Here is a 25688-nt window from a genome sequence, read left to right as displayed (position 1 = left end):
GTAGTCATGATTTAAGCAGAGTAATTCAGCAAAAACAATATCATTAGGATAAACTAATTTGGTAATGATATTTTTATTTTTATTATTCTTTATAGTGAAACCTTGGTTGTGCAGTAGTTAAACACTCCATTATTTGCCAAAAGGTCCGTTTCGAACTCACCATTCTTTCTTAAAAGAAAGACATATTTAGATGGACACTTCCATAAGATAATAGCCTTGAAGATCCTGTGGACAATTCCACTACATCTTATAGAAGCTCCACGAGTTTGAATCAAGTGGACAGCAAACCTTTCTTGGAATTTTTCTGTTTTCTTTTTTAACTTTGTCATTAGAGTTTACAACTGCCACTATATAGGGTCCCATTTCACATTTCAAGTAATTCAGTGAGAGAAATAATTTAGATATAATATGTAGACACTCTTAAGAGAGAAGAGAAATAAAGGATCAGTGTTTGGTTGCCTCGATTAGTATACACATATACTGATGTAGTTGGGTGTGTCTCTATTCAGGAATGGACTCTTCTCTAGGAAACATTGTTTTTTAAGTTGAAAAAGTAAGTTAAATTCATTTTTAGTAAAGTTCAAGTGCTTGTATTTGAATCCTCTTAAATTTGGTATTTTTTCCTGTGATTATTTCTCATATATAATGGTTAAAAGAACATTGTACTTTTTAACTTGTAATTATAAGTCCTGACGAATAGCTTTGGTTGGTTTTTATTTCATTCATAATTGTGTGTGAGCTGACTGGATTTCTTGGATTTAGCTAAGAATGAGCTGCGGGCTGGAAGCCCCTGTTTAGAGGCAACCAGGACCTGATGGGCAGGTCTTGGGTTTAAAAGTCAGAGATAATTGTGTTTGGAACAAACGCTCTTCTATGTGGTACAGCACTGTTCTGTCAATTTGCTGCACTGAGGCAACATGGGGTTGCTGTGATGCTAAACACTGTGCCACTGGTGTGTCAAACGTCATAATGGCTACCCCTGGTGGGCGGTGTTTGGTGGAGTTCCCAGATTGAGACAGGTTTGGAAGCAGGAATGGCATCCACTTCCTAAACAGCATCATCTGGAAACTCTCTGAATGTAGAGAAATCACAACAGTTATAGAACAGGGTTTGGGTCTTTTGTTCATAGGGTCACTGAGTTGTGCTTGATTCACCCACAGTTAACAGCAACAACAGTTATATTAAATTAGTGTCATTTTCTTCTACCTCAATCTGAAAGAACAGAAAAACAAATTCAGGCCTCAATCCAGAAGCATCAAAAGAAGATGGAAGGAATATGCAGAGACTATATATTCTACATATAAAATTAGTTGATAATGAAAAATTTCAAGAATAATCATATGAACAAGAACCACTGGTAATAAAGGAAGAAGGTCAAGCTTCATTGAGGAGATTGGCAAAAATAAGACCCCGACTGACTAGAAGAAATTTCTATTTGTTTCCACTCCCAAGAAAGCTGATGCAACCAGAATGTGGAAATTATCAAACAGTATCATTAATACCACATACAAAAAGTATATTGCTAATATCATACAAAAGCAGAAAAGTATATTGACAAAAACTATCAGAAGTTCAAGTTGGATTTATATAAGGCATGGAACTAAGGATATCATGGCTGATATCAAATGGATTCTGGCAGAAAGCAGAGAATACTGGAAGAATGTGTTTTTCTGACTATGCAAAGGCATTCAACTGTGTGGATCAAAATAAATGATCCCAGAACACTTACGTTGTGCTCATATAGAAACTAGAGCTAGACCAAGAAGTTATCTGAACAGAGCAAGGGAACACTGCATGGTTTACAATCAGTCTGTCAAGGTTGTACCCCTTCTCTATACCTATTCAATCTATATGCTGAACAAATCATTCAAGAACATGGATTAGCGGCAGGATGGGGGAAAGATTCACAATAACCTGTGTGACACAGATGACACAACCTTTGTTGCTGAAAGTGAGTAGGACTTGATCAAAGACTACATTAATCAAGATTGCATCTCACAATCAAGAAGACAAAAATCCTCACCAACGGATCATCCTCACAAACAAAATCATGACAAATGCAGAAAATACTGAAATCATCAATAATTTCATATTTCTTGAATCTACAATCAGCACTCTTGAAACCAGCACCACCAACAGAAGATTAGGAGATGGACTGGATTAGAAAAGTCTGCTGTCAGAGACCTCTCCAAATTACTGAGGAGTAGTAATGACAGTTTGAAAACTTAAGTGTACCTGATTTAGGCCACTGTCTTTCTAATCACTTGCTATGAATCTGAGAGCTGGAAAATGAATTAAGGACAACAGAGGAACTATGATGCCTTTGAGTTTTGATGGTGGAGAAAAGTTTTGAATGTCCCATATACTCCTAAAGGATGAACAGATATGTCTTGGGAAAAGTGCATCCACATCACTCCTTTAAGGCAAGAATGGCAAAACTTTGTGTCATATACTTTGGGCATATTGTTAGGAGAGGTTATTCCTTGAAAAAGTACATCATTCTTGGAAAGGTCAGTAAAAGACAGGAAGACCCTCAACTAGATGGATTGACACAGTGACCGAAGCAACGAATTTGAATGTGTCAGAGACGGTAATAATGACATGTGATAGGACCACGTTCAGATCTGTTGTTCATAGGGTCACTCTGAGTTATACTCGGCTTACTGACACCAACAACACCTGCAACAATAGCATTCATTTTATGGCTGTAAGTCTTTTCCATTGGTTATCATGATAGATGGATAAAAGATTGACATTGTCAACTATTTCATCTTACTGGGGCCTATAGTCAGCACCCTTAGCACTGGCAATCATCAGTCAAAAGACATCCTGTAATGGTTAAGTCAGGGTCCTTGTGAAAGTACTGAAGAGGAATGATCTCAGTTTAATGGCTAAGGTGGACCTTATGCAGCTATGGTCTTTTCATTCATTTGCTATGCTTCTGAGAGTTGAACAATGAATAAGTATGATGGAAGAATTGATCCCTTTCAGTTGTGGTGTTGGGGAAGAATACTGAATGTTTCATGGACTGTCAAAAGAACAAAGAGATGTGCCTTGGAGAAATTAAGTCCAAAGTAGTCCTTGATGGCAAGGATGGTGAAGCTCTGTCCCACATACTTTTACGCATGTTGTTAGCTGATTCTATGCCTTGGAGATAGATATCATGCTTGGAAAGGTAGAGAATCAGCAAAAGAGAAGGCCTTCAACGAGATGGAGATGTGCCTTGGAGAAATTAAGTCCAAAGTAGTCCTTGATGGCAAGGATGGTGAAGCTCTGTCCCACATACTTTTACGCATGTTGTTAGCTGATCCTATGCCTTGGAGATAAATATCATGCTTGGAAAGGTAGAGAATCAGCAAAAGAGAAGGCCTCCAACGAGATGGACTGACCCAGTGACATCAACAATGGACTTGAGTATGTCAGAGATGATGAAGATGGCACAGGCTATGGCATGGTTCAGATCTATTGTTCATCGTGTTGTTATAAGTCATACTCAAAAGAACATAACAACAACAAGAAGATAGGTTCCAGATTTCCCAAATTTAGAAGGCTTTAGGGAAAGAAAGTATATAAAATTAAAAAAGAAAGACTTTTTAAAAATTTTTAATTAGGAGAAAACAGTGTTAACTTACTATAATAATTTTGCTCATAAACTATTCTATTCTCTGAAAAATCATGTATCAAGCTGTATTCTTGCTTGAAAATACTAAGCATTCATTCTAAATCATTTTAAACACTATCTAAAAACATTGCACGAGAAGAGAAGATTTTAAAACTCCATATAATGGCTATTATTTTAACAAGAAAGTCATTCTATTATGTTTGAGAGAATAAATAAAAGTGAAAGACAACAGAATCCTTAATTATCTTCATTAGAAGAGAGCACAACACTGTTTCCAAATCTATCTTGCAACACGAATTTAATCTCTAATTTTCTTACACATTGTGATTACAAAGGTGAAACAGACATCTGAAAGAGCATGAAATAACCTTTTGTTATTATTATCTAACCCTTGTTACATAGTATAACTTCTAAAAAGAAATTCCATTAAAAAGTGAAGGGTCACATTTTTTCATCCCAGTTTCCTATTGAGTATTGAATACTCCTATCTAAAGAGAAATGTATGCATTTTTAAAAGAAATGTAATTATGAAAAAGTCTTCCTCAGCAAGATCTTCATGGAACCCATTGCTATCAAGCCAATCCCACTCACAGCCATTCTGAAGGACAAGGTAAACTGTCCCTAGGATTCCCATAAGGAGGCAAATCACCACATCTTTCTTGAGCACAGCAGTTGGTGAGTCCCAACTGCCAGTCTTTGGTCAGGAGTAGATTATTTTAATCAATGCAGAATCAGGGTTAATGCTTCTTACAGAAACCATATACGTCTCCTGGTAATTTCAGGTTATGAGTTAGATTTCTTCCCTCAATTAAAGTTCAGTTGGAATTCTACTCTATCACCTACTATGAGCCCATCTGTAAGCTTTAAGACTAATTATCACCATCACTTTCAAATTCCTATCATCTAGACTCTGTCTTAATCCTCACTAGTTTGCCTACAAAATATTGCCATCCTCATGCCAAAACTCATGCTCAATATGTCATTAAATTACTGAGTAATGTATTACAGTTATTTTCCCTTATCTGGACATTTCATCTGTATCCCTTTAGCTTAAGTTCACAATAGCACTTTCAAGTAGTTCTAGTGCAGTGATGGTTTATATGATTCAGAGTCAAACTAAATCTTACGCTGTTTTTTCATGAAGAATGTTTTTAACACTAGGCTTATGTTTACTCACAGTTTGGCAGTGCATGTTTTAGGAAATTAAATTCAAAGTTTTATTAATATTTTTATTATTTTTCTAGCTCTTGCCAATTTCTCTGGCTATTTTTGGTCCTGTCAACCTTTTCAATTAGCAAGTCCCACTTTTTATAAAGAAGAAAGTGAAGTTGTGAAGTGTATTCCCAAAATGTATGGAGAAAATATTTGCATATAAAACATTTACGTATGACTACTTGAACAATAAGCAAGGAATATATCATAGAAGAGTTTAAACATTGAAATATTCCCTTCAGAGAAAAATCTATGAAGAACAGAAAAAGAGACTAAAAGATAATACTGTGTATCTCGTTTTACATGACTCGTTCTAACACCATTTTAAGAATATTATATTAGGAAAATTGATCAATAGATGTGGTTGTTTTTCATGGTTTGAAAACTTCTCCACAAACATTCTTATTCATGTAATAAAAGATCATAATAAAAGAAAATAACATGTGATGTACTGAATAATCGATGAAGTTGCTCAGTGTTTGAGAATCTCCCAAACAAATCAATAATTCAAAATCTCTAGCTCATCTCATAGCATCCACTACCACAAGCAAACTTGGCTTTTATAATTGTATTTTATTAATGTAAATAAAGTTTTCTGTCAAAGTAAGCAGCATGTTGCCAAAATCTATTAATAAATAATACACTGTGATTAGTCAATTAGGAATGTTATCAACTCCACAACTGCAAATCTACAGAGGGAGACATGTAAGTAGATTTTCATTCTTGATACAGTCCAATGTAGGCATATGAATCTAGAGAATTCAGAAACTTACAAGAGGAAAATAAATTAGAGCAGAAAAGACTGCAATTTTCTTCTAAATTAAGCAAATGAGAGGTCTGTCCAGAAGTCTAGAAATATGTAGTTATATAATTAAATTGAGAAATAACAGATCCTTGCCCTGATAGTTTAAGGGGAAAAAAGTATTTGTGAATTTGAATGTGGCAGACCTAGGACTGCATCTGGAAGGCTCAATTGTAATATACATTATGTATGTAAATGCACACACAGTCCACATAAAGAGGTATGTAAGTTTATTCAATATTCCTTTTTACTAAAAACTATACTTTCCTCTCAATCTGCTCTTTGAAATCCTGTTCAGCTTTTTCACTTTGACATGTTTTCATTTAGATGTTTTTTGATGTTATTTAGAGTTTCTTCTGAAATCCATTTAGATTTTTTGTTTCTTTCTCCTCTGTTTTTGCAATGACCTCTTGCTTTCTTTATGGATGATATCCTTCATATCATCCCACAACTCATCTGATCTTCTATCATTTGTGTTCAATGTTTCAAACCTGTCCTTAACATGATCATGAACTTCAGATGGAATTGATTCAAGATCATATTTTGGTCCTGTGGACTAATTTTCATTTTCTTTGGCCTCAATTTGAACTTGCACATGAGTAATTGATTATCTGGCCCACAGTCAGCACCTAACCTAGTTTTGACTGGTGATATTATGCTTCTCCAATGATTTCTTTCACAAATGTAGTCAAACTGACTCTTATGTAGCCCATCAGGTAAAATCCACGTTAAAGTTGTCTTTTAGAAAAAAGTATTTGCAATGAACAAATCATTGTGAATACAAAATTTAATCATTCTGTTTGCAGCTTCATTTCTATCTCCAAACCCATATTTTCCAGCTACTCTTCCTTCTTCACTGTCTCCTACTTTCGCATTCCAGTCACCAATTATCATTAACACATTCTTTTTGCATGTTCCATCACTTTTAGACTTTTGGTAAAATTTTGGTAAAAAATTCTCAATTTCTTCCTCTGTGGCACTAGATTTACTATTAAAGCTCTTGGTATGAGCAGTCAGGAAAAAAATGCACTGAACTGGAAAAATTTGCAGTTAAGGACCTTTCCAAATTATTGAGGAGTAGTGATGTCACTTTGAGCACTAAGGTGTGTCTGATTCAGGTCATGGTCTTTTCAATGGCTGCCATGCATCTGAGATCTGGACAGTGAATAACTACGACAGAAAAAAACCTTACTTCTTTGAAATGTGGTATTGGAGAAGAGGACTGAACATCCCATGGACGGCCAAGATAACTAACAGTTACGTCTTGGAAAGGGTGAAGCCAGAGTGCTCTTTGAAGACAAGAATGAAGAGGCTCCCCCTCACATACTTTGGACATACTGCTAGGAGGTGCTATTCCTTGGAGAGGGACATGATGTTAGGAAGGGTGGAAGTTCAGCAAAGGAGAGGAAGACCCTCAACCGAGTGGACTGACATGGTGACTGCTGCAATGGGTTCTTGTGTGTCCAGAAGTATGAGGATGGTACAGGACAGAACTAGTTTCAGATCTTTTGTTCAAAGGGTCACTATGAGTCGTACTCGACTTGATGGCACCTAACAACAACAATAATACCTGTATTTAAATTATGAGCTAATTTATGCAAGTATTTATTATTAAATTACCTCTAGAACTAAATATTGCAGGCAAATACAATTATAATGCTTTTTTATTCTTATTTTTACTGTGATTCTAATGAAAGTTTACAGAAAGGCTGGGTTTTCAGAATTCTAGTTCTTAAGGATTAGAATCTTTCTCTTTCTCAGTGCTGTCAAATCAGATTCAATTCACAGCTGGCCCCTCTAGTAGTTTCTCAGGATTAGTAACTCATATGAGAGGAGACTGATTATCTTTCTCTCAAGAAGTCACTGGTGGATTGAAACTACAGAGAGCCATGCCATTTGGGTTGGCAATGCACCTCCCTACTAGTGACTAGAGTAAAGGGAAATGCACTGCCATGGAGTCAGGACTCACTCATAGCTGACCCACCACAGGGGTTCTGGAGCCTGTAAACAACATTGGAGGAGGTAGTCCTCATCTTGGGGAGCTGCTGGTGGGTTCAGAGTGCCAAAGCAGTCCTATTTTTAGTTTAGCAGCTCAGCTCGTTATGGATTACACTCTTAGAGCACCACAGTCCCACAGAGCTCGCACGCTCCAGCACTCTGTGTGTGTGTGTGTGTGAGTGCACGCGCGCATTTATTAAGTTATAACTAGGAACTATGAGTATAAATAAAAATCTAATGCTTGATAATTATATACTATACGGTAATAAAATTTAAAATGTACTTTAAATTTTTGTGTGTACCTTTTTATTGCTACATGGACATTAGCAAAAGGTTTTACAATATCTACATATGTGTATTTTATGAAGAACACACAGACAGAAAGACAGGAATTTTAAGGATTAATGCATTCTATGTCATCATTTTGTTCTTGTAAATTTTACTTCTCCTCAGGACAGACAGGAAAGGGTTCAGAACTGTTGTACACAGGGTCACTACAGGTCACAGGCAACTCAATGGCACATAAAAACAAAATGCTATTTTGGTTTTATTTTTAATTTAAGCCTTTTGTTTAGAGTCAACAAGACCTCAGGGAGGGCCTTTCTATTTAAAAGTCAGTTATTATATTTTGGAGGAACATTTTTCTAAGTGGTACAGTACTCTTCTGTCAATATGCTGTACTGAGGTAACCTGGGGTTGCTGAGATGCTTAACCTTGTGCCATTAGGGTGTCAAATGTCACAAGTTACCCATGGTGTACAGTATTTGGTGGAGCTCCCAGTTTAAGACACATTTGGAAAGAGGTGTGGCATCTACTTCCTAAAGAACATGCCTCAGGAAACTCTATGAACTTTGAGAAATGACAATAGTTATAGAAAAGATTTCGGTCTTTTGTTAATAGGGTTGCTATGAGTTGTGCTTAACTTGACAGCAATCAACAAAAACAACCACATACAATTTTATCAGTTAATTTTTTTTCAATTCAGTCACAATAGCTATTAAACAAACATAGGACAGTTTCTTTTACCTTTTTTTGGTTTTATGTTTCGGGTTTTTTTTAGGATATGACATTCAGCCAACTTCTAGAATCTGGACCTATTCAGTCTAACAGTACTTAGATAAGATTTTAGACGCTAATTTATAAAAGCAATTTTACATGTGTAACCTTTTAGTTTGCTTGGCTGCACAGTCAACACTCTTGGGACCAGCAGCCAGGAAATTAAAAGACAAATTGTAATGGGAAATTCTGCAGTTAGGGACCTCTCCAAAGTACTGAAGAGCAATGGTGTCACTCTGGAGGCTGAGGTGCATCTGATTTCGGCCATGGTCTTTACAACTACTTACTATGAGTCAGAAAGTTGGAAAATTACTAGGGAGGATAGAAAGAGAATTGATGCCTTTGAGCTGTGGTGGTGGAGAAGAGTATTGAATATACCATGGACTAGTAAGTAAATGAACAGGTTTATCCTTAAGAGGTTGAAACCAGGCTGCTCCTTGGAGGCAAATATTCTGAAGCTTCATCTCACATACTTTGGTCATGTGGCAAAGAGGGACTAGTCCTTGGAGAAGGACATCATGCTTGGGAGGGTGGAGGGACAGTTCAGGAGAGGAAGACCCTCTATGAAGTGGATTGATTCAGTGACTGGGGTAATGAGGTAGGTGTGTCGGAGTTTGGCACAGGATAGTGTAGGGTTTAGGGCTGTCGTACATAGGATCACTATGAGTCGCAGGCGACTTGACGGCATGTAACAACAACTACAAACAAACTCTGAGGTTTAATAATTTCTCTAAGAAAGGTTTTACTAGCCATGTTAGTTATATTTATTTCATGAATATTTTAAATGGAATATCTGCTGTGTGTCAGACAGTATTCTTGATATAGGCACCCAGAAATGAACATTATTGATCACAATCTCACAGAGACTAAAAGTGTGTGCATATTTCTTCACCATAATAGTGATTTGCTAAAGTGTGCAGAAGGGTGATAATGATCCTTAAAGTTATGTTCATTTGCTAATTCACAGAGAATAACATTGCACAGAATACAAGCTTTAAACACAGCTTTACATGGGGGGAACGGTCTTTTTAAGTTAAAGATCTTGAAATTAGGAGATTACCATGGTTTGTTGATAGTTCCTAAACAAAAGCATAAATGATCTTGTAAGAGAGGCGAAGGGAAGCTTCACACATACATTGATACACACTGAGAAGTGATAAACCCGTTGCTATTAATCTTTTGAGGAAGAGAATGCCCATGTTTATCCCAAAAAGCAGCTGCTGAATTCAAACTACTGACACTTTGTTTAGCAGTGCAATATATTACAAATTACACCATCAGAGATCATTGAAAAGAGAAAATGATGGCGAAATGGAAATACATTGAAGTAACACAGTCACAAGACAAGAAATGCCAGCAACTATAACAGGCAAGTGGAAATATCGGAAGGGAGCTCTGGTAGTTTAGTGGTAAGGAACCACCATGCTTCCAGAACATGACTCAAATCCACTAGCTGCTCCGGGGAAGAAAGATGGGCAGTTTCCTCCTGTACAAGTCACTGTGTCTGCATACTCACTGGGTGGTCAGCTATGGGTCGGTCCAACTCAATGGAACTCAACAGCAACAATAACATTAGAAGCTCGAAGTAACAAAGAACAACTACTCCCTAGGAGTATTGAGAGGGAGTACAGTACTGCCAACTTTTCACTGTTGACCCACAGAGTCTATTTTTGGCCTCCATAACAGTGAGAGAATAGCACTACTTTTCTTGAGGAAAACGAACTTCTAGGAAAGAATGTCTTTAACTCCTCTGTCTTTAGTTGTTATAAAAGTAAGGATGAAGACATTGTTAGACAAACTGCTATATTTTATGAACTTTTAAAATTAATAAATTTCCTTTTTTTTTTAAAAAAAAGAGTCTTGTTTTAAGGCACCACATTGGCGTAACTCACTACAGCAGTCACGGAAAACTGATACAGTGCACAATACAAGTTTAAACATTACATAAATAAATGAAAAGGTCAAATTTAATATTTATACATTTTATGTGTGTCATCAAGCAGGATTCTGACTCAGGGTGACCATGTTAAAAAAATAAGAACTGCCTCATAGGGCTGCCTAAACTTCATTCTTTACTGGTGCAGATTTTCTCAAGTGAATTAGTTCGTGGGTTTGAATCACCAACCTTTGGGTTAGCAGCCAATTGTTTAACCACTGACCCATAGCTGACCCTTCAGCAGGTTTTCAGAGGCAGTTAACTGCATGGGAAGTGACTGCCCATCCTTCTCCTTGGGAGAAGCCGGTGGCCTTGAACCGGATACCTTGGAGATTTCAGTGCAGCTTCTTGCCACTAGACAACCAGAGCTTCTCACTAAGCCTCCTTAATATATTCACTAGCCTTCCAAGAAAAGGAAAGGAAGATATCTTAATCTTTCTCTTCAACAATACTAGAAACAGTATGCGTCTAATTTTCATAGATAACTATAAAAACCACCTAAATAGGATTAGTGATTAATCTTTATACCTATTTAGCATGTATGTTCTTTATGCCTATTTCGTATGTATGTTCTTGTTAGCTGATCTCAGATCAGCTACAATTCATAGCGACCTTATGAACAAGAGACTGGAATCTTACCCTATCCTGTGTCACATTCATGAACTCTGAAGTGTTCAAGCCCATTGTTACAGTGACTGTGTTAAACCATCCAGCTGAGGGCCACCCTTTCCTTGGCGTACTCTACCTTTCCCAAGGTGACAGTTTTTTGTAAAGAATGGCTCCTGTTACTAACATCCCCAAATACATGATATGAATGTTCAAGTGTGTGAAAAGACCTACAAATATCTATTACTAAAAGAGAAATGTCTTAAATACTTTATACTTTCATATTTACTCTTCGAGTAAGGTAGTTAGTACTTCATCATCTTTATTAGTGAAGACTAATCCATTTATATCTGTTTTACTTGTGTATCTTGGTTATATTTCCTTAGGAGTTTCCCCATAGAGTATAATGAATTTATTACAATAAAATTCTCAATATAGAGCATAAAAATTCAAAAATGTGAATTCTCTCCTGAGAAATCGAGGTGTTTAATGCATTTTAAATATTATAAAGCCTGCAGTTATGAAAAGAGGTGGTTCAGATACTGTTGCTGGTTAGAGCTACTTAACAGAAAAATGAACACGTCTTATGAAAATATGTTCTGAGTTGCAAATCCACCCGAGAACATTTCTATTTTTTCTCAAGATAAATATGTGTTAGTGAGATTCATTCTATATTACCATTGCCCTCTTCTAGTAAATTTCCCCAAATGATAAAACTACAAGCTTTAAATACTCATAAATATTAGTGTGTGCTAGTATAGAATTGCTTTCTTAGAATGACTTTCTTTACCTTGATTCTAAATTGATTATGTCTTTAGGACATAAGAGAAAAGATATATAAGATATAAAAAGATAAAATATTCAATGATTTTATTTGAATGTACTGGAAAAAGTACAGAATATATTAGCATTGAACAGCTTTTCAAAATTTTAATGTTAAATGTAAATACTTAAGACTCACTAAAGTGCTTCTGTTAAGACATATACAAGATTTGTGTTTCAAAACTAGCCTGCATTCTGCTGTAATCATAAAATCAGGAAGTTGGCCAAATTCTTTATTCAAATTGTACTCCTGGCACAAGAGGAGCGTATTTTGAATTCCTAAATAACCCTCTCCCTAATTGCAAAACAGACATGATTCTATAAAAAGTATGAATGTTGTTGGAACTCTTTTGTTAGGGTGAACGTATTCCAAGCAGATATTTATTATTAAAAATGATTTATGACAAGTGCTTAGTCCAAATAAATGTAGCGAGCACTGCGGGAGGTCTTGGGTTATGAGACTTCTACAAAGAACCTTCTTTCTTTCATTAACTTCAACTTCTGGTTGCTATGGCATCGAGTGACAACCATAAATTTGGAAATTATCACCATCTGCCCACACCTCTTTCTAAGGTTACACACAAGAACGCTCAAACAACAAAACAACAGCATAAAATAAACAAATGAACACACTTTGAGCAATCTACCCCTCTCCATGTCTCCCTCTCCGTGTGTGTGTGTGTGTGTGTGTGTGTGTGTGTGTGTGTGTCTTGCTATCTTGTTCAATCTCTCTCTTTAAATTATAGGATGGTGTAGGATCAGACAGTGTTTCATTGTGTTGTACACAGGATTAGTATAATTTGGAAACAACTAGATATGTACTAAGAAGAAGAAGAACATACATAGTACTATTATAATCTGAAATGTAAAGACAGTAGTATTTTCTTCCAGAAAACAGAAACTTCCAGTTAGGTATATATTTAACTTTAATTTTAGTTGGTGACAAGTAAGGATGGTTAGAGACCAATTGCTGGATTTTTGTGAAAATTTTAAATTAAGAAATTTTCTTTATACTCAAAACTAACTGGAAGACAAATTTGCCTTTTTTTAGCTTTTTAAAAATTGTTAAAATGTTGCTACTCTAAGTGGAAAATTAGAATCAACATTTATAGGTAGCTCACAAATTAAATCTTGGAAGGGAACTGAGAAATATATTTTGGGTTTATTTGGGATTTTTTTGTTTTATATTTTTATTGTATTCTTGGGTTTTTTTCTGGGTTTAGAAATATGTACTCTAAATATATTAAAAGATTAATAATAAAATTTGTAAACTCTTTAAAAAACTTAAAAATCACAAAAAATCCATTAATAGAGAAATGTCATAAAATAATTATAAAAATATTGATATATAAATCACACATTTTACTTTCTCTATTTCAGAAAGGGGGGGAAAACCCACACAAAACTGTCATTTAAACTAAGTTGAGATTTTAAAAGAACAGCAAATAGAAATTGATTCTTACATATTTCCTGTTACGAACATCTGATCCACTTACAACTCAAAAGTTATGACCCAAGGCCAGAAAGCCTGATGTTGTTAGGTGTCACAGTGTCGGTTCTGACTCTTAGCAACCCTGTCTACAACAGAGCAAAACACTGTCTGGTCCAGTGCCATCCTTACAAGTATGTGTTGCTAGGTTTGAATCTGTTGTTGAGAATACAGTGCAAAGCTTCTTACATTAAAAATCTGAGGTATTGGTGCAACAATGAATGAATGGAAACCCAAAATCTCTGTAAATGTTTATGAAAATTAATAAAATATAATTATAGAAAAAAATCTGAGATATATACAATAGCTTGTAATAACAATAGGTCTGCTTGTGACACACATCAAAGCATCATTACAATCCTTACTGTATTATTATGTTAAAGATATTTTTAGTGTATCTGGAAATGTTTAAGGGTTTTTTATGGATACAATAGTGCACTAAGTTTACTATCCACAAAGAAAAATGTTCACTACATTTTAAAGAATGATTTAAGCATGGAGTAGTTTGCAGTCCAAGAACTACCTGTAGTAAATGATACCTTTTCAGTATGTGGCAATGGAGAAATTGGTCAGTATTCTTTTAAACCAGAAACTTCTCCATTTGGTGGGATTTTATATAAAAAGACAATCATATTAATTATAATAACACCATTCACATGTCAGTGTCAAACTCTTGGAGGCCTCAACTCTTTGTAACAATCTTTAAAAGCTAAATGTAAATTAAATGGGCAATAGTAAGTTATAGATCCCACCTAAAACTCTTACATAGAATTTATGGCACACTGAATAGTCCAATACTTCCATTTCCTCAGCCTTCTTTAGAACATGGAGATTTAAGATTTTTTTTTCCAGTATAATTCTTAATAAGCATAACAGAAGCCCTGACTTTGGGGTTCACAATACATTAGAAAGAATAAATGTAACAAAATAAGGATTGTTTGGGAATAATGGCATGACAATTGAAATACATACAGCAATTTCATTTATATGAATGTCCATTACAATGAGACTGAGGTAAATTATCTTCAGTGTCTCTGTTCAATAAGCTAGGAAAATGTGTAAAACATTTTAGACAGTGCTTCATTAAAAATTGTATAATGTTTATATTTTTCATTGTGACATATAAACTACAGATCTTCCCAAACTTCACTTGCCCTAAAGTTAAGTGCTTGTGTCAATTATTATGACATCTTCTTATGTCATCTTTGCTGTGGTAATGAAGTGTTTACTGCCTTCATTTTGAAAGATTGACTACTGGCAGATCATTTGGAACCAGATCTTCCTTTTTTCTTTTTTTTTTTTTTTTACTATTAGTACAATCCAGAACACTTTTCTCTCATAAGATTACTCTGATTAGTAACATGTATGAGTCAACACAAACTCACCAAAAAGAGAATAATGATTACTAAAATGACCATGCTTTCAAATCTCCAAAACATAATTCCCTGAGAAATGTCTGACTAAGTCAGAGTCTTAAGTCTTTTTTCTAAGATGACCAAGCCTTTTAACTATAAAATGTATGGGGAAAATAACGTTTCTACCTGTGGTTGGTTGTTCAGTAATTTACCTAAATATAAGCCCTAATACTCATATACGACACATATTCACTGCTGTTGAGTCAGAAGCAACTCCTAACTGACCCTTCAGCATATTTTCAGAGGCTGTACAATTCCACAGGAAGAGATTGCTCAGCTTTCTTTTTTGAAGCAACTGACAAAGTCGAAGCTCTTGACTTTGGGTTGGCAGGACCACTCTACCCAGGAGACCACTGGGGCTCGTTTAAATATAAACCACAAAGGATTTAAAATTCTTTTTCTTCCCCAGATTTGGAATTACAATTTAAGACAACATAATGCATTTACTTGAAAAACATAAATTAATACAGTAATGATGATATTAACTTTACCATTGGTTCTTTTTCAGCCATTGATACCCTTTTTACGTCTCAATTTTACCTCTGCAAAATTAGCATCAAATACAAATCTCCATATGAAATGAAATTATTTATTGTCAAAGTCCTTTGGGGTGTCACTAAAGAAATAATTAAATCTAGAAAATGAGTGAATAGCTTCACATTCAATTCATGTCTGATAACTGTCCACAAGAATTTATTCAGAGGCTGTCAAGGAAATAAAGGTGAGTTAGAAACAGTCTTTGCCTTCAAGAAATATTTAACCAAATATGGAATGTGAAATTGAGTTACCCATGATTCTATTACAGCATGGAAAAAAGATATTGTTATAAAAAGAACAAAACATAACACTGACTAATTTCAGAAGGAAAAACAGAGACTTCTCATTTTCCCAGGTGACTCGACAGCACATAACAGCAACAACAACATATTTTTGTTATGTTATATGATAACATGTATTTATGTGTCTAGATCCTTAGCAAGCATGAATGCAAAAATTACATATATTTATTTATAATTGTTGTTGGTGGATACCATTAAGTCAGAATGACCCACAGCTGACCTTCCGGAAGGTTTTCAGGGGCAGTTAATTGCACGAGAGGAGCTGCCCATTCTCCTGGATGTATGGAGCAGCTGGTGGATTCAGGATTTGAACCACATGTCTTTGGTATTGCAGTGCAGTTTCTTACTACTAGGCCACCAGAGATCCATATATCTATATCTGTAATTCAGAAAATTTCAAACTCACTGTCAAATTGAAACAACCAACTCATAGTTGACGCTCTGTTGAGTTTTTAGAAGCTGTAAATCTCATGGAAAGAAACTGCCTATTTTTCTACCATGGAGTTGCTGATAGCCTTGAATTACCTTCCGTTTCTCTGTGCAACTCTGTACCAACGATCCCATCAGAACTCCCGTACATATAGAAGCGATTTCATTATCATTTCAGTATGAGCATGGATCTGGCTTAGTTCCCAGCAGAGCACCACAGAAACTGGGCAAGCACATGTGTAAGTAAATAAAATAATTAATACGGACATTCAAGTGGCAGGAAAATATTTTCACAGGTAACACATTATTAAAATTGTTTATAGTTCAGCATTTACATGGACCAGGCTGCTATTTTACTTTCACACTTAAAATATTCTAGGAATTAAAATTTTTCATCAAGTATTTATAATGGAAAACTATTCACAGTATAGCCTAATAAAAGAATTATCATTTCTTTCTAAACAAAGATCTCTAATTTAATGTACTCACTGTCTTTTGCTTGATACATTTCTATTTGTGTTTTTTTCAAAGAGATACATCCATGGGTGGTGCGTATGGCTAAGTGCTTGACAATTAGTAGAAACAGAAACGTTGGCAGTTCTTACACACCCAGAGTTGCCTGGGCAGAAGGGACTGGTAATCTATTTCTTAAAGAGAAGAGTCTTTGAAAAACCGATGGAGTGCAATGCTATTAAGACACACACTGGGTTACCACGAGTCAGATTTGACTGGGTAGTAACTGTTTTGCTTTGTTTATGGAATGAAAGATATATTTAGAATCCAAAGACCTGGATTTGAATAGCCACTGACAGTTACCAACTGAGTGACCTTGAGAAAGTCATATGCTCTCCCTTGCAAAACCCATTCCTTAAAAGCAAAGCCAGGATAATAATTTGTCGGTTAACACTGTTGAGTAGATTAATTGAAATAACTCCTAGTAATATGGTTAATTAAACTTCTTGCATATTATTTTAAATAAAGAATGACAGTGACCATAACACAGCTTTAAAACAGTCAGCAGCAGCAGTATATTAGTATGTGCAAAATATGACTGATGTCTCTGAATATCTGCGTCAGTCTGGGTGTACAGAAATGCAGTGGTATTAGTTGATTTCTAGTATTTTCTGTTTAAATAAGTTATACTCTTACCTGTCGGAGGGATTATACCAGGAGACATGAGGCCAGGGACAGAATGTGGCATGATATGCGAGTTCTCAGGGGAAGTGACACTCTGAGTCCTCTTAGGGGGCCTTCCAGGTCTAGAACTGAAACAAACAAACAAAAAATTTTTACAATTAAGCTGTTGTCTTACACATCATTTCAAAGTTGTTTCAAGTGGTAACATGGACTGTAAATAAATTTGTTTCAAGGACGGTTGCTTTTGCAGTCGATGTAATAGACTTCCATCACTAATTAGATTACATGCTGAATTCATTTTCCTCATTGAAGATCAGCCACTCCTGATGCATAATTCATAGCCTGCACCTCGTTACCTGCTTCTTCATATTAATATCTATACACAGTTTGAATTGCCTCGTTTGCATATGCTAAAGTTCTGCATGCAGCCTTCAGCACGAAAATTATGCACTAACTTGTAATAATTATTACAGTCAGCCTGCTATTGATTTATGAGACTTTTAAAAACCAAATATGTGTAGTACTTGTAATGAATGATATTTTAAGGTTCTTCAGGAAATTAAAAGGCAATGGCTGCCTAAGGAAATGTTCTGCTTGTTTGATTTAATACTACAGTTAGCTGGGAGGTGGAATGAAAGAGTGATTCAGACCTATAGCACATTTTTCGATGATATGTTTTATTACTTCGCACTGCTAGCCTGATATCTAGATGATAAATGACAATACATATCTAATGTGTGAAAAGGTCTTGCAATTTCTTTATTTTTTGTCATTTCAAAGATAAGTCAAGTTATCATTTAACCCTTATTCTATTTAAACGAATAGTCGCACTAGGTTGCTTTGCTTTTAATATACTAAAATAAATTAGAAAAGCTTGGGATTATTTGTAGGACATCATTGAAAAACTGGCAGTGGAGCATCTTAAATCTGCCTTTAGGATAAATAAAAATGCTTTGTGTTTTAGCTGTGTTTGTCCTTTACAAGCTTATTGAATAGATTAATCTTTTTTCTTAAATTATAAAGCAGAATGCAGGTGAGATACATAGTCACTATCCTTGCATGAAAATGGCACCAAGAATATCAGCATTCTTAGCACTGGGTTGACACTTTCTGCCCCGGGACCATGAATATACTTTCCTAATATGCTTTTGCATCTAGTATCAATTTCTATATGCCAACAGATTGAACACTGAAAGGTTCGTGGTTCAGTCCCAACCAGAGGTGCTACTGATCTGCTTTCTAAAGGTCATAACTTTAAAAACTATATGTGCAAGCTCTACTGTACAAGCACAGGGTGCCATGAGCTGAGAACTTGCTAAATATCAAATCAAAACAGAGAGAAACATTTAGAAGAAAATTCAGAAAGATGAGTGAGACTAGGAAAAGAACAGAGTTGCACTTGTGCTAAATCAAAGGGCATGATCCCTAGCACTCCAACCTCGCAGCCACTGTGCAGGGGAATGTTGGGCAGGTGCCTCCCATTCCATTTACAACTTTCAAAACCCACTTAGGATAAGCAGTGAGCAGAAAATGATCCCACAGCAATGACAATGAGAGATGATGGGGAAGACATGGCAGTAGATATGCATGCAGTTATCAAAAAAGCTGAAATAAGAAAGGAACGGAATAGTGGCTAAGTAAGGCAACTTGCCTAGAATCATATCCAACAGGGCTTTTGACTTAGTGTGATCGAAGTGGATTTTGTGTCTTTGTTTTCGTTTTTGTTAACCAATAGGGAAACTATTCCTTTCTGAGTATCTCTCTAGCTGCTTCTAATTTTTCCATATTATTTCAATCTTCAGTTGGTCGTGGTCTTTATTTGTTTGTTTGTTTGTTTTCAATTCTTGCTATCTGTCTGAGACCTAGGAACAGCTCTCTTGAGGTCTCCCTTCTCCCAGAGTGATCTTTCCTAGTGTTGTCCTTTAGTTGCTTGGAACTGATAATCAAAATATGCTTCTAAATCTCTACTCTTCCTCTGAGGTCTCAGAAAGATGCAAATCTACTGCAGTTATGTCTAGGAGAAATCAGTGGTTGCAGGTATGGGCTCCAACTTAGCAAGGTTTGTGAAGAGGGCACAAGAGCAGACAGTGTGTCATTCCGAAGTACAGAGAGTCAACTATGAGTCAGAGCTGACTCAATGGCAGCTACCAAACACAAGGAATTTCTCTTTGGAAAACCTACAGTGCTACAAGTTTTAGCTAGTCAGCATCTGAGTTAAGTGTCCTCCTCCTTAAAACCTATACCCTTTTCCTGGCTCAGAGAATATGCCAACAAATAAACTCAGTATGCCAACAGTGCAGGACCTAACTGTGTCTTTTACTTGTGTTCTCAAATATCTGCTCTTTGAAGATTATTTTTCATTCCTTTCTCTCTACTCCATTTCCTAGATCCAGCCCTTATTTCTTACTTGATTTATTGTAATAGATCTCCAAACAATTCTATGCCCACTGTCTCACTCCGGAGTCTAGATGATTCTCCACACTGCTTTGAGAATTTTTCTAAAATTCAAGTTTGAGCATGCTTCTATTCACTTCAAGATATCAAAGGCCCGCCAAACCAAGCCCCTGCCTATTTTCTAGTTTCATCATTATAATTCTTAGATCCCTGACTTATATTTGGCCCTAATAAATGTATTAACAGCTTCCTGCATTACCTTGATCTCCTATTTACATTAAGTTTATAGATGCTTCCCCCTTTGCCATCAAAGCCTTTTTCATTATCACCCACCTTCATCCCATTTTACCTGGTTAAAGCCTCATCAGCCTTCTGAATAATCACTCTTCTGGTCTGTGATTCTTTTTACTATGATACTCTATGCTAAATAACTCTAATTTAGCAAGAACAACTAGTGTAACTCTTCCTGCACTAGCAATTAGTAATCCACTTATCTGTCCCACTCTCAAGACTGTATGGTGGAAAATATAGCCAACATGTCTCTGTGTCTTAAAATTTAGCTTAGTGCCTGCATGAATTTAACTACATTTGAAACAAATTTATTAAGTAACTTCCTCCAAATCACTCAAGAACCTTCGACATTCATTCCATTGGTCTCAAGCATAGAGAAAAACCAGAAGTGTTTGAGATGCTGAGTCACAAGGTAAAGATAAATATACACCTGCAAGGAAGCGAGAGAATGGAGATAGGGAGAGAGCTCAAGCAAGAAACCATAGAGAAAGTAGGAAATGAAAAAGAGGTTAATGGTTAAAATTTTAGCCCTTTAGTTTGTTTTGCTTTTAAAGGAAATGAAATCATTTTTGAGTAGTTTATTATTCAGACCACAGGAGCTGTCCTCACCAGCTTCACTCAGGACATAATAGCATTTTCTTCCAGCTGTGATTTGAATAGACCCAGTGGACTGCTCTCACTCCAAACTTCTCCTGCCCGTCTACCACAGTATCACTATTCATTGTATTTATACTGATGTTTTAAGGTTTTTTTAAAGCTTTCCATTAAAATAAAATTGTTTTGGTAGTGGCAATGTTTTAAAGCCACCAACTAACAACCTACTGGGGGCTTAAACTACAATTACAAGAGAACAACTTCTGGAGATATATATGCAAAGGATGGAAGAGACAGAGAGAAAAAGTTCATAGCAATAAGTCACAGCACTTAATCTTTTTCCTAATCACAAAACCACTAGGCTCCCTCCTCACTTACTGATATGGTTAGGTTCCAAAGATAAAGCTAGAGTGAGAACATCTATTTTTTCCCCAGAATAAAAGTATAAGATGAGCACACGAGAACACAATATATAGAATGACTACATCATTACACAATTGCCAACTTTCCCCATTACTTTCCTGCCAAATTACATCATTATGCAACAGCCAAACAACTGAGAATAATGCTGATTCACATCATTATTGTGACATCACAGCTAGTGTTACTCTTATGTGCAGTTTAGCTATTAATTATTGCCATTAATTATTACAATAATAATTAATATTATTAATGTACCAAACAGACAGTAGACTTTTTACTATTGCTTTAAATCCAAGATGTCAAATAACAAGGAAAGGTAATGAATAGGTATAGAAACTTCATGGAAATACTCACACATCTTAGCTAATAGTTAGATGGTTTAGCTTTTAACAGAAACAAGACTCCTCCCTGTACTTTCAGTTATTGTTATGTTGGGGGTGGTAGCAGAGGTGCACCACGTCAAAACTAACTCATAAATAACTCGTTAGCTGGTTTTTAGAAGCAGTTAATCACACTGCAAGAGAATGCTTATCCTTCTCCCATGAAGCAGCTGGTACATTCAAACTACAAGCCTTCAGGATTGCAATGTAGTTTCTTACTACTAGTCTCAGTTAGGTTCACTTATCTGTAACTTCTGTATGTTACTCTTTGTTGTTACTTTTAGGTGTCATTGCATTGACAACACCTCACAGTGACCCTATGAACAACAGATTTTAACCTTACCCTATACTCAGGATCTCTGATATGCCCAGTGGTGGGCTTCTGGTAAGGCCACCACTTTTCCTCTTGCCTCTAAGCTCCCATCAGACCCAGAATCCTATGAATGTCAGACGGTCTCATAGCATCTCTACAACCAAAGGGAGAAGTCTTGACCCTGATGACCCTACTTAACCTAGCACCATCATTGCCACCCAGACTGGACTTAACAGGTCAAAGTCTGTCGCTGTGCATCCCTGTCACACATATTTTTCCATAATGTTACATTATAATCTAACTAAAAAAAACTATTCTTTGACAACTGCCAAAATACAGTTCCACTGGATAAGCGTTTATGAACATCTCCCAGTGACATGTGAAGTAAGCATCCGTATGTCCGGTTCATGAATGCAAAATGTACAACCCCCTCAACTCTTTCTTCATGACAAGTAATAAAGACATTAAACTAAAGAAATAAATATACAAACACAGAAAATGTAAATAATCTGTGGGGGAAAAATTATTTTTAAAAGAAGTGTAAAATGGTGCAACCACTGTGGAAGGTGGTATGGCACTTTCTGAAAAAGTTGCAAATAGAGATACCATTTGACCCAGCAATTCCACTACTGGGAATACCCCAAAGAGACCATAACTGACATCCAAGCAGATGTATGCACACCCATGTTTATTGTGGCTTTGTTCACAATAGCAAGAAGTTGGAAAACAACCTAAGTGCCCATCAACAAATGAATGGATAGAGAAGCTCTGGTATATTCACACAATGGAATACTATGTATTGAAAAACAAGGAACTCATGCAATATTATTCAAAATGGGTGATCCTGGAGGACATTATGCTGAGTGAAGTATCTAAGTCACAAAAGGACAAATACTGCATAGTGCCACTGTTGTAAAACAGGACTGATATCGGGGTTGGGGGGGGACACTGAGAAAGATGGGTTCAATAACGTATATTGAATTGAAACAGATATGGGAAAAAACTGTTTAAAAGGGATATGTAAATAGGTATGTTTGTCATGACAGGAGTCCAGAGCAAATGCTGCATAGTGGAGTGGACCTGGGAGGGGAGGGATTGTAAAACAATGAAAGAATTTTTCTTTTACTTTTCCAAGAGGGTAGGGTACTAGGGGTGAGGGTGGGAGGGGAGAAAAGTGCAACAGTGAATGAATGGAAATCCAAAGTCTCTGTAAATTTTCATTAAAATTAGTAATAATTTTTTTTTAAAAAGAAAGAGAAACATAAAAAAAATTTCTGTAGTTAAAGAAACAACTACAAGTGGGGCATTAAACTGTTCAAAATGCCTGTCCAAGTCATTGACTTTGACGTTCACCACATGCCTGGATTGGGCTATACTAATAAAGTGAATGAGGTAAACAGCACCTTTTAGACAAAAACATGTAAAGAAAGTATATAGACCAGTAATGAGGGAATTCATCAGTTTTGCCATCTTGCCAGGCTTAACCTGAGCAGACTCAGTTGCAGAAAATTAGAATCATAATACTAAGAAACAAGGAGTGGGAGAGCGTCCTTTGGGACCAGAAATTCCTGTGCAGAAGGAAGTGAGAATCAGCAGCAGGAGTGGTGGAGATCAGTAGACTGGCATAAGATATGACAGGCTGAAATAGCTGTGTAACACTGACCCAGAGCCTCACAGCCACAGGACACAGGGCTTGCAAACATGCATGAAAAGATGTTCTGAATGAAGAATTGTATCATAACATTTTAATAAACTCCCCAACTGTCAATATGGTCCATGAGCTCTATGTGGCCATAGTAATGAACTAGGGGGCCCAGTACCAGAGAATTAAGAGCCTTGGGATGGATGAATGCTGTTAGAATTGGTAGAAGAAGGTATGGGAACAAGTATGATCATGTTAGAACTGATTTTGTGTTGTGGATGTTGTTGATGAGAACTGTTCAGCTTTGTGGAGTTAATGGAAGTCAGATGCTGTTACTCAACACCAGCCACAATGTTTTCACACTACAGAATTAAAGAAAACATTCAGGAATATAATTGATAGGTGTTTGATATCCAGGAGACATACAGAATCACCACCACCCAATTCCAAAAAGACAAACCAATCAAAAAATGGCAAATCACTTAATTAAGCCAATAAGATATACAAATTGTACCATAATTTCTCAATCCATTTGTTTATGGTTGGACATTTGGGCTGTTTCCATGTTCTTATGATGGATTGAGAAATCATGACACATTCACACAATGGAATACTATGCAGCATGCAGGAGCAACAATTTTGTAAATTATACCTAACTTGAGAGGGACTGGAGAGCATTATGCTGAGTGCACTAACTCAGTTCCACAAGGATATATACTGTATAAGACTGTTATTATAGAATGAGTGTAAGGATCCAGGAGGGGTGGGAGAGGCTGGAAGAAGAGGGATGTGGGTGTAAAGGGAAGGAGGTGATAAATCATTGGATTGTACAATTTATGGGTGGGGCGGTGAGGGAAATTGAAAGAATTTGTTCGAATTTGTATTAGAATTTTGTAAATAAACTAATGAAAAGAAAAACGTCAACTTGGGGAGGGGGAAGACAGAGAGAGGGGGTAAACTGTGCAACAATGAATGAATGAAAATCTAACTTTTCTGTAAACTTTTGTTAAAATGACAATTTAAAAAGATTTATTTAAAAAAGATACAAATTGTGCATAAACACAGGATATAATGCTTAAGATCTTTAATTTTAAAAGTGCAAATTAAAACCACAAAAACAGAAAATAGTAAATACTGACGAGGATATGAAGAAAGAGAAATCTTCCCATTTGCTAATGGTATTTTAAATTGATGTGTATCCATTGTGGAAAACCTGGGGACTTCTTTAAAAGATTAAACATACGCAATTAAGTCATCACCCCATGACTCAGAAATTTTTGGAAAAATACCTAAAAGATTTTAAGGAAGGGATACAAACAAGTACTTGCACAGCAATGTGCACTGCATCAACATTCAGAATAGTAAAAAAAAAAAAAAAAAAGAAAGAAAAAAGTAGACAATTCAAGTCTCCATCAAAAGATAAATGATAACCCAAATGTGGTAGGCACATACACAATTGAATATTATTTAACCATAAAAAGGAATGAAGTACTTACACATCTACCACATAAAAGCAAATATGAGCCCAATATTAAGGGATAAATATTAAATGATCCCATTAAATGAAATACCTAAACAGGAAAATGTATAGATACAAAATATAGTAGCATCTACCAGAGCAAAAAGAAATAGTTATTACTCAAAGGGAATAGACTTCTGTTAAAAGTGATAAGTTTACAAAGCAGATGGTCATTTAATCTAATTTTTATTTAGCTATAAGAAACATGAGTTGATAATTACTCAAAGCATAAGACTGATGTAAGTAAAGTGAAACTAATGTTGTTGTGCTGTCGAGTCGCTTGCGACTCATAGTGACCCTACGTACAACAGCTCTAAACTCTGCTCTGTCCTGTAACAATCTCACTGTCTCTGACACACTCATCCCAATTGCCCTAGTCACCGAATCAATCCATCTCCCAGAGGGCCTTCCCCGCTTGTGCCTGCCCTCCACCCTCCAAAGCATGATGTCTTTCTCCAAGGACCAGTCTCTCCTTACAACGTGACCAAAGTATGTCAGAAAGCAAATAAAAGGGTTAAAATTAACTACTCTATTCATAAAAAATATATTGTTGCATTTGACTTGAAAACTCACACTACAGGAAATTTACATAATAAAACCTGTTTTTAAAGGAATTTACAAAATGCCTGAACTTTTCAATTAATTTGAACCTATTAAATACTGAATAAATAAATATTCCAAATAAGTAGTCTTAAAATACATAAAAGTGAGTAGGCTACATAAGCATTTCTAAATTAAGTATTAACATTAAATACTAACAACTAATGAA

At 35.8% G+C, this 25688-nt stretch overlaps 1 protein-coding gene across 1 annotated transcript in view; it reads right to left on the bottom strand.

Moving 5' to 3' along the window:
• Positions 1 to 25688, bottom strand: part of DACH1 (dachshund family transcription factor 1) — a 581146-nt gene that overhangs the window by 330815 nt on the left and 224643 nt on the right. The window contains exon 2 of the mRNA XM_006882713.1: positions 17376 to 17491. Within this exon, the coding sequence (XP_006882775.1) occupies positions 17376 to 17491 (116 nt within the window). The remainder of the gene's footprint in view (positions 1 to 17375; positions 17492 to 25688) is intronic.

This window comes from Elephantulus edwardii, unplaced genomic scaffold (assembly GCF_000299155.1).
Source record: "Elephantulus edwardii isolate Elephantulus edwardi_28Jun2011 unplaced genomic scaffold, EleEdw1.0 scaffold00023, whole genome shotgun sequence".
Lineage (NCBI taxonomy): Eukaryota > Metazoa > Chordata > Mammalia > Macroscelidea > Macroscelididae > Elephantulus > Elephantulus edwardii.
This window is presented reverse-complemented; position numbering and strand designations above follow the sequence as displayed.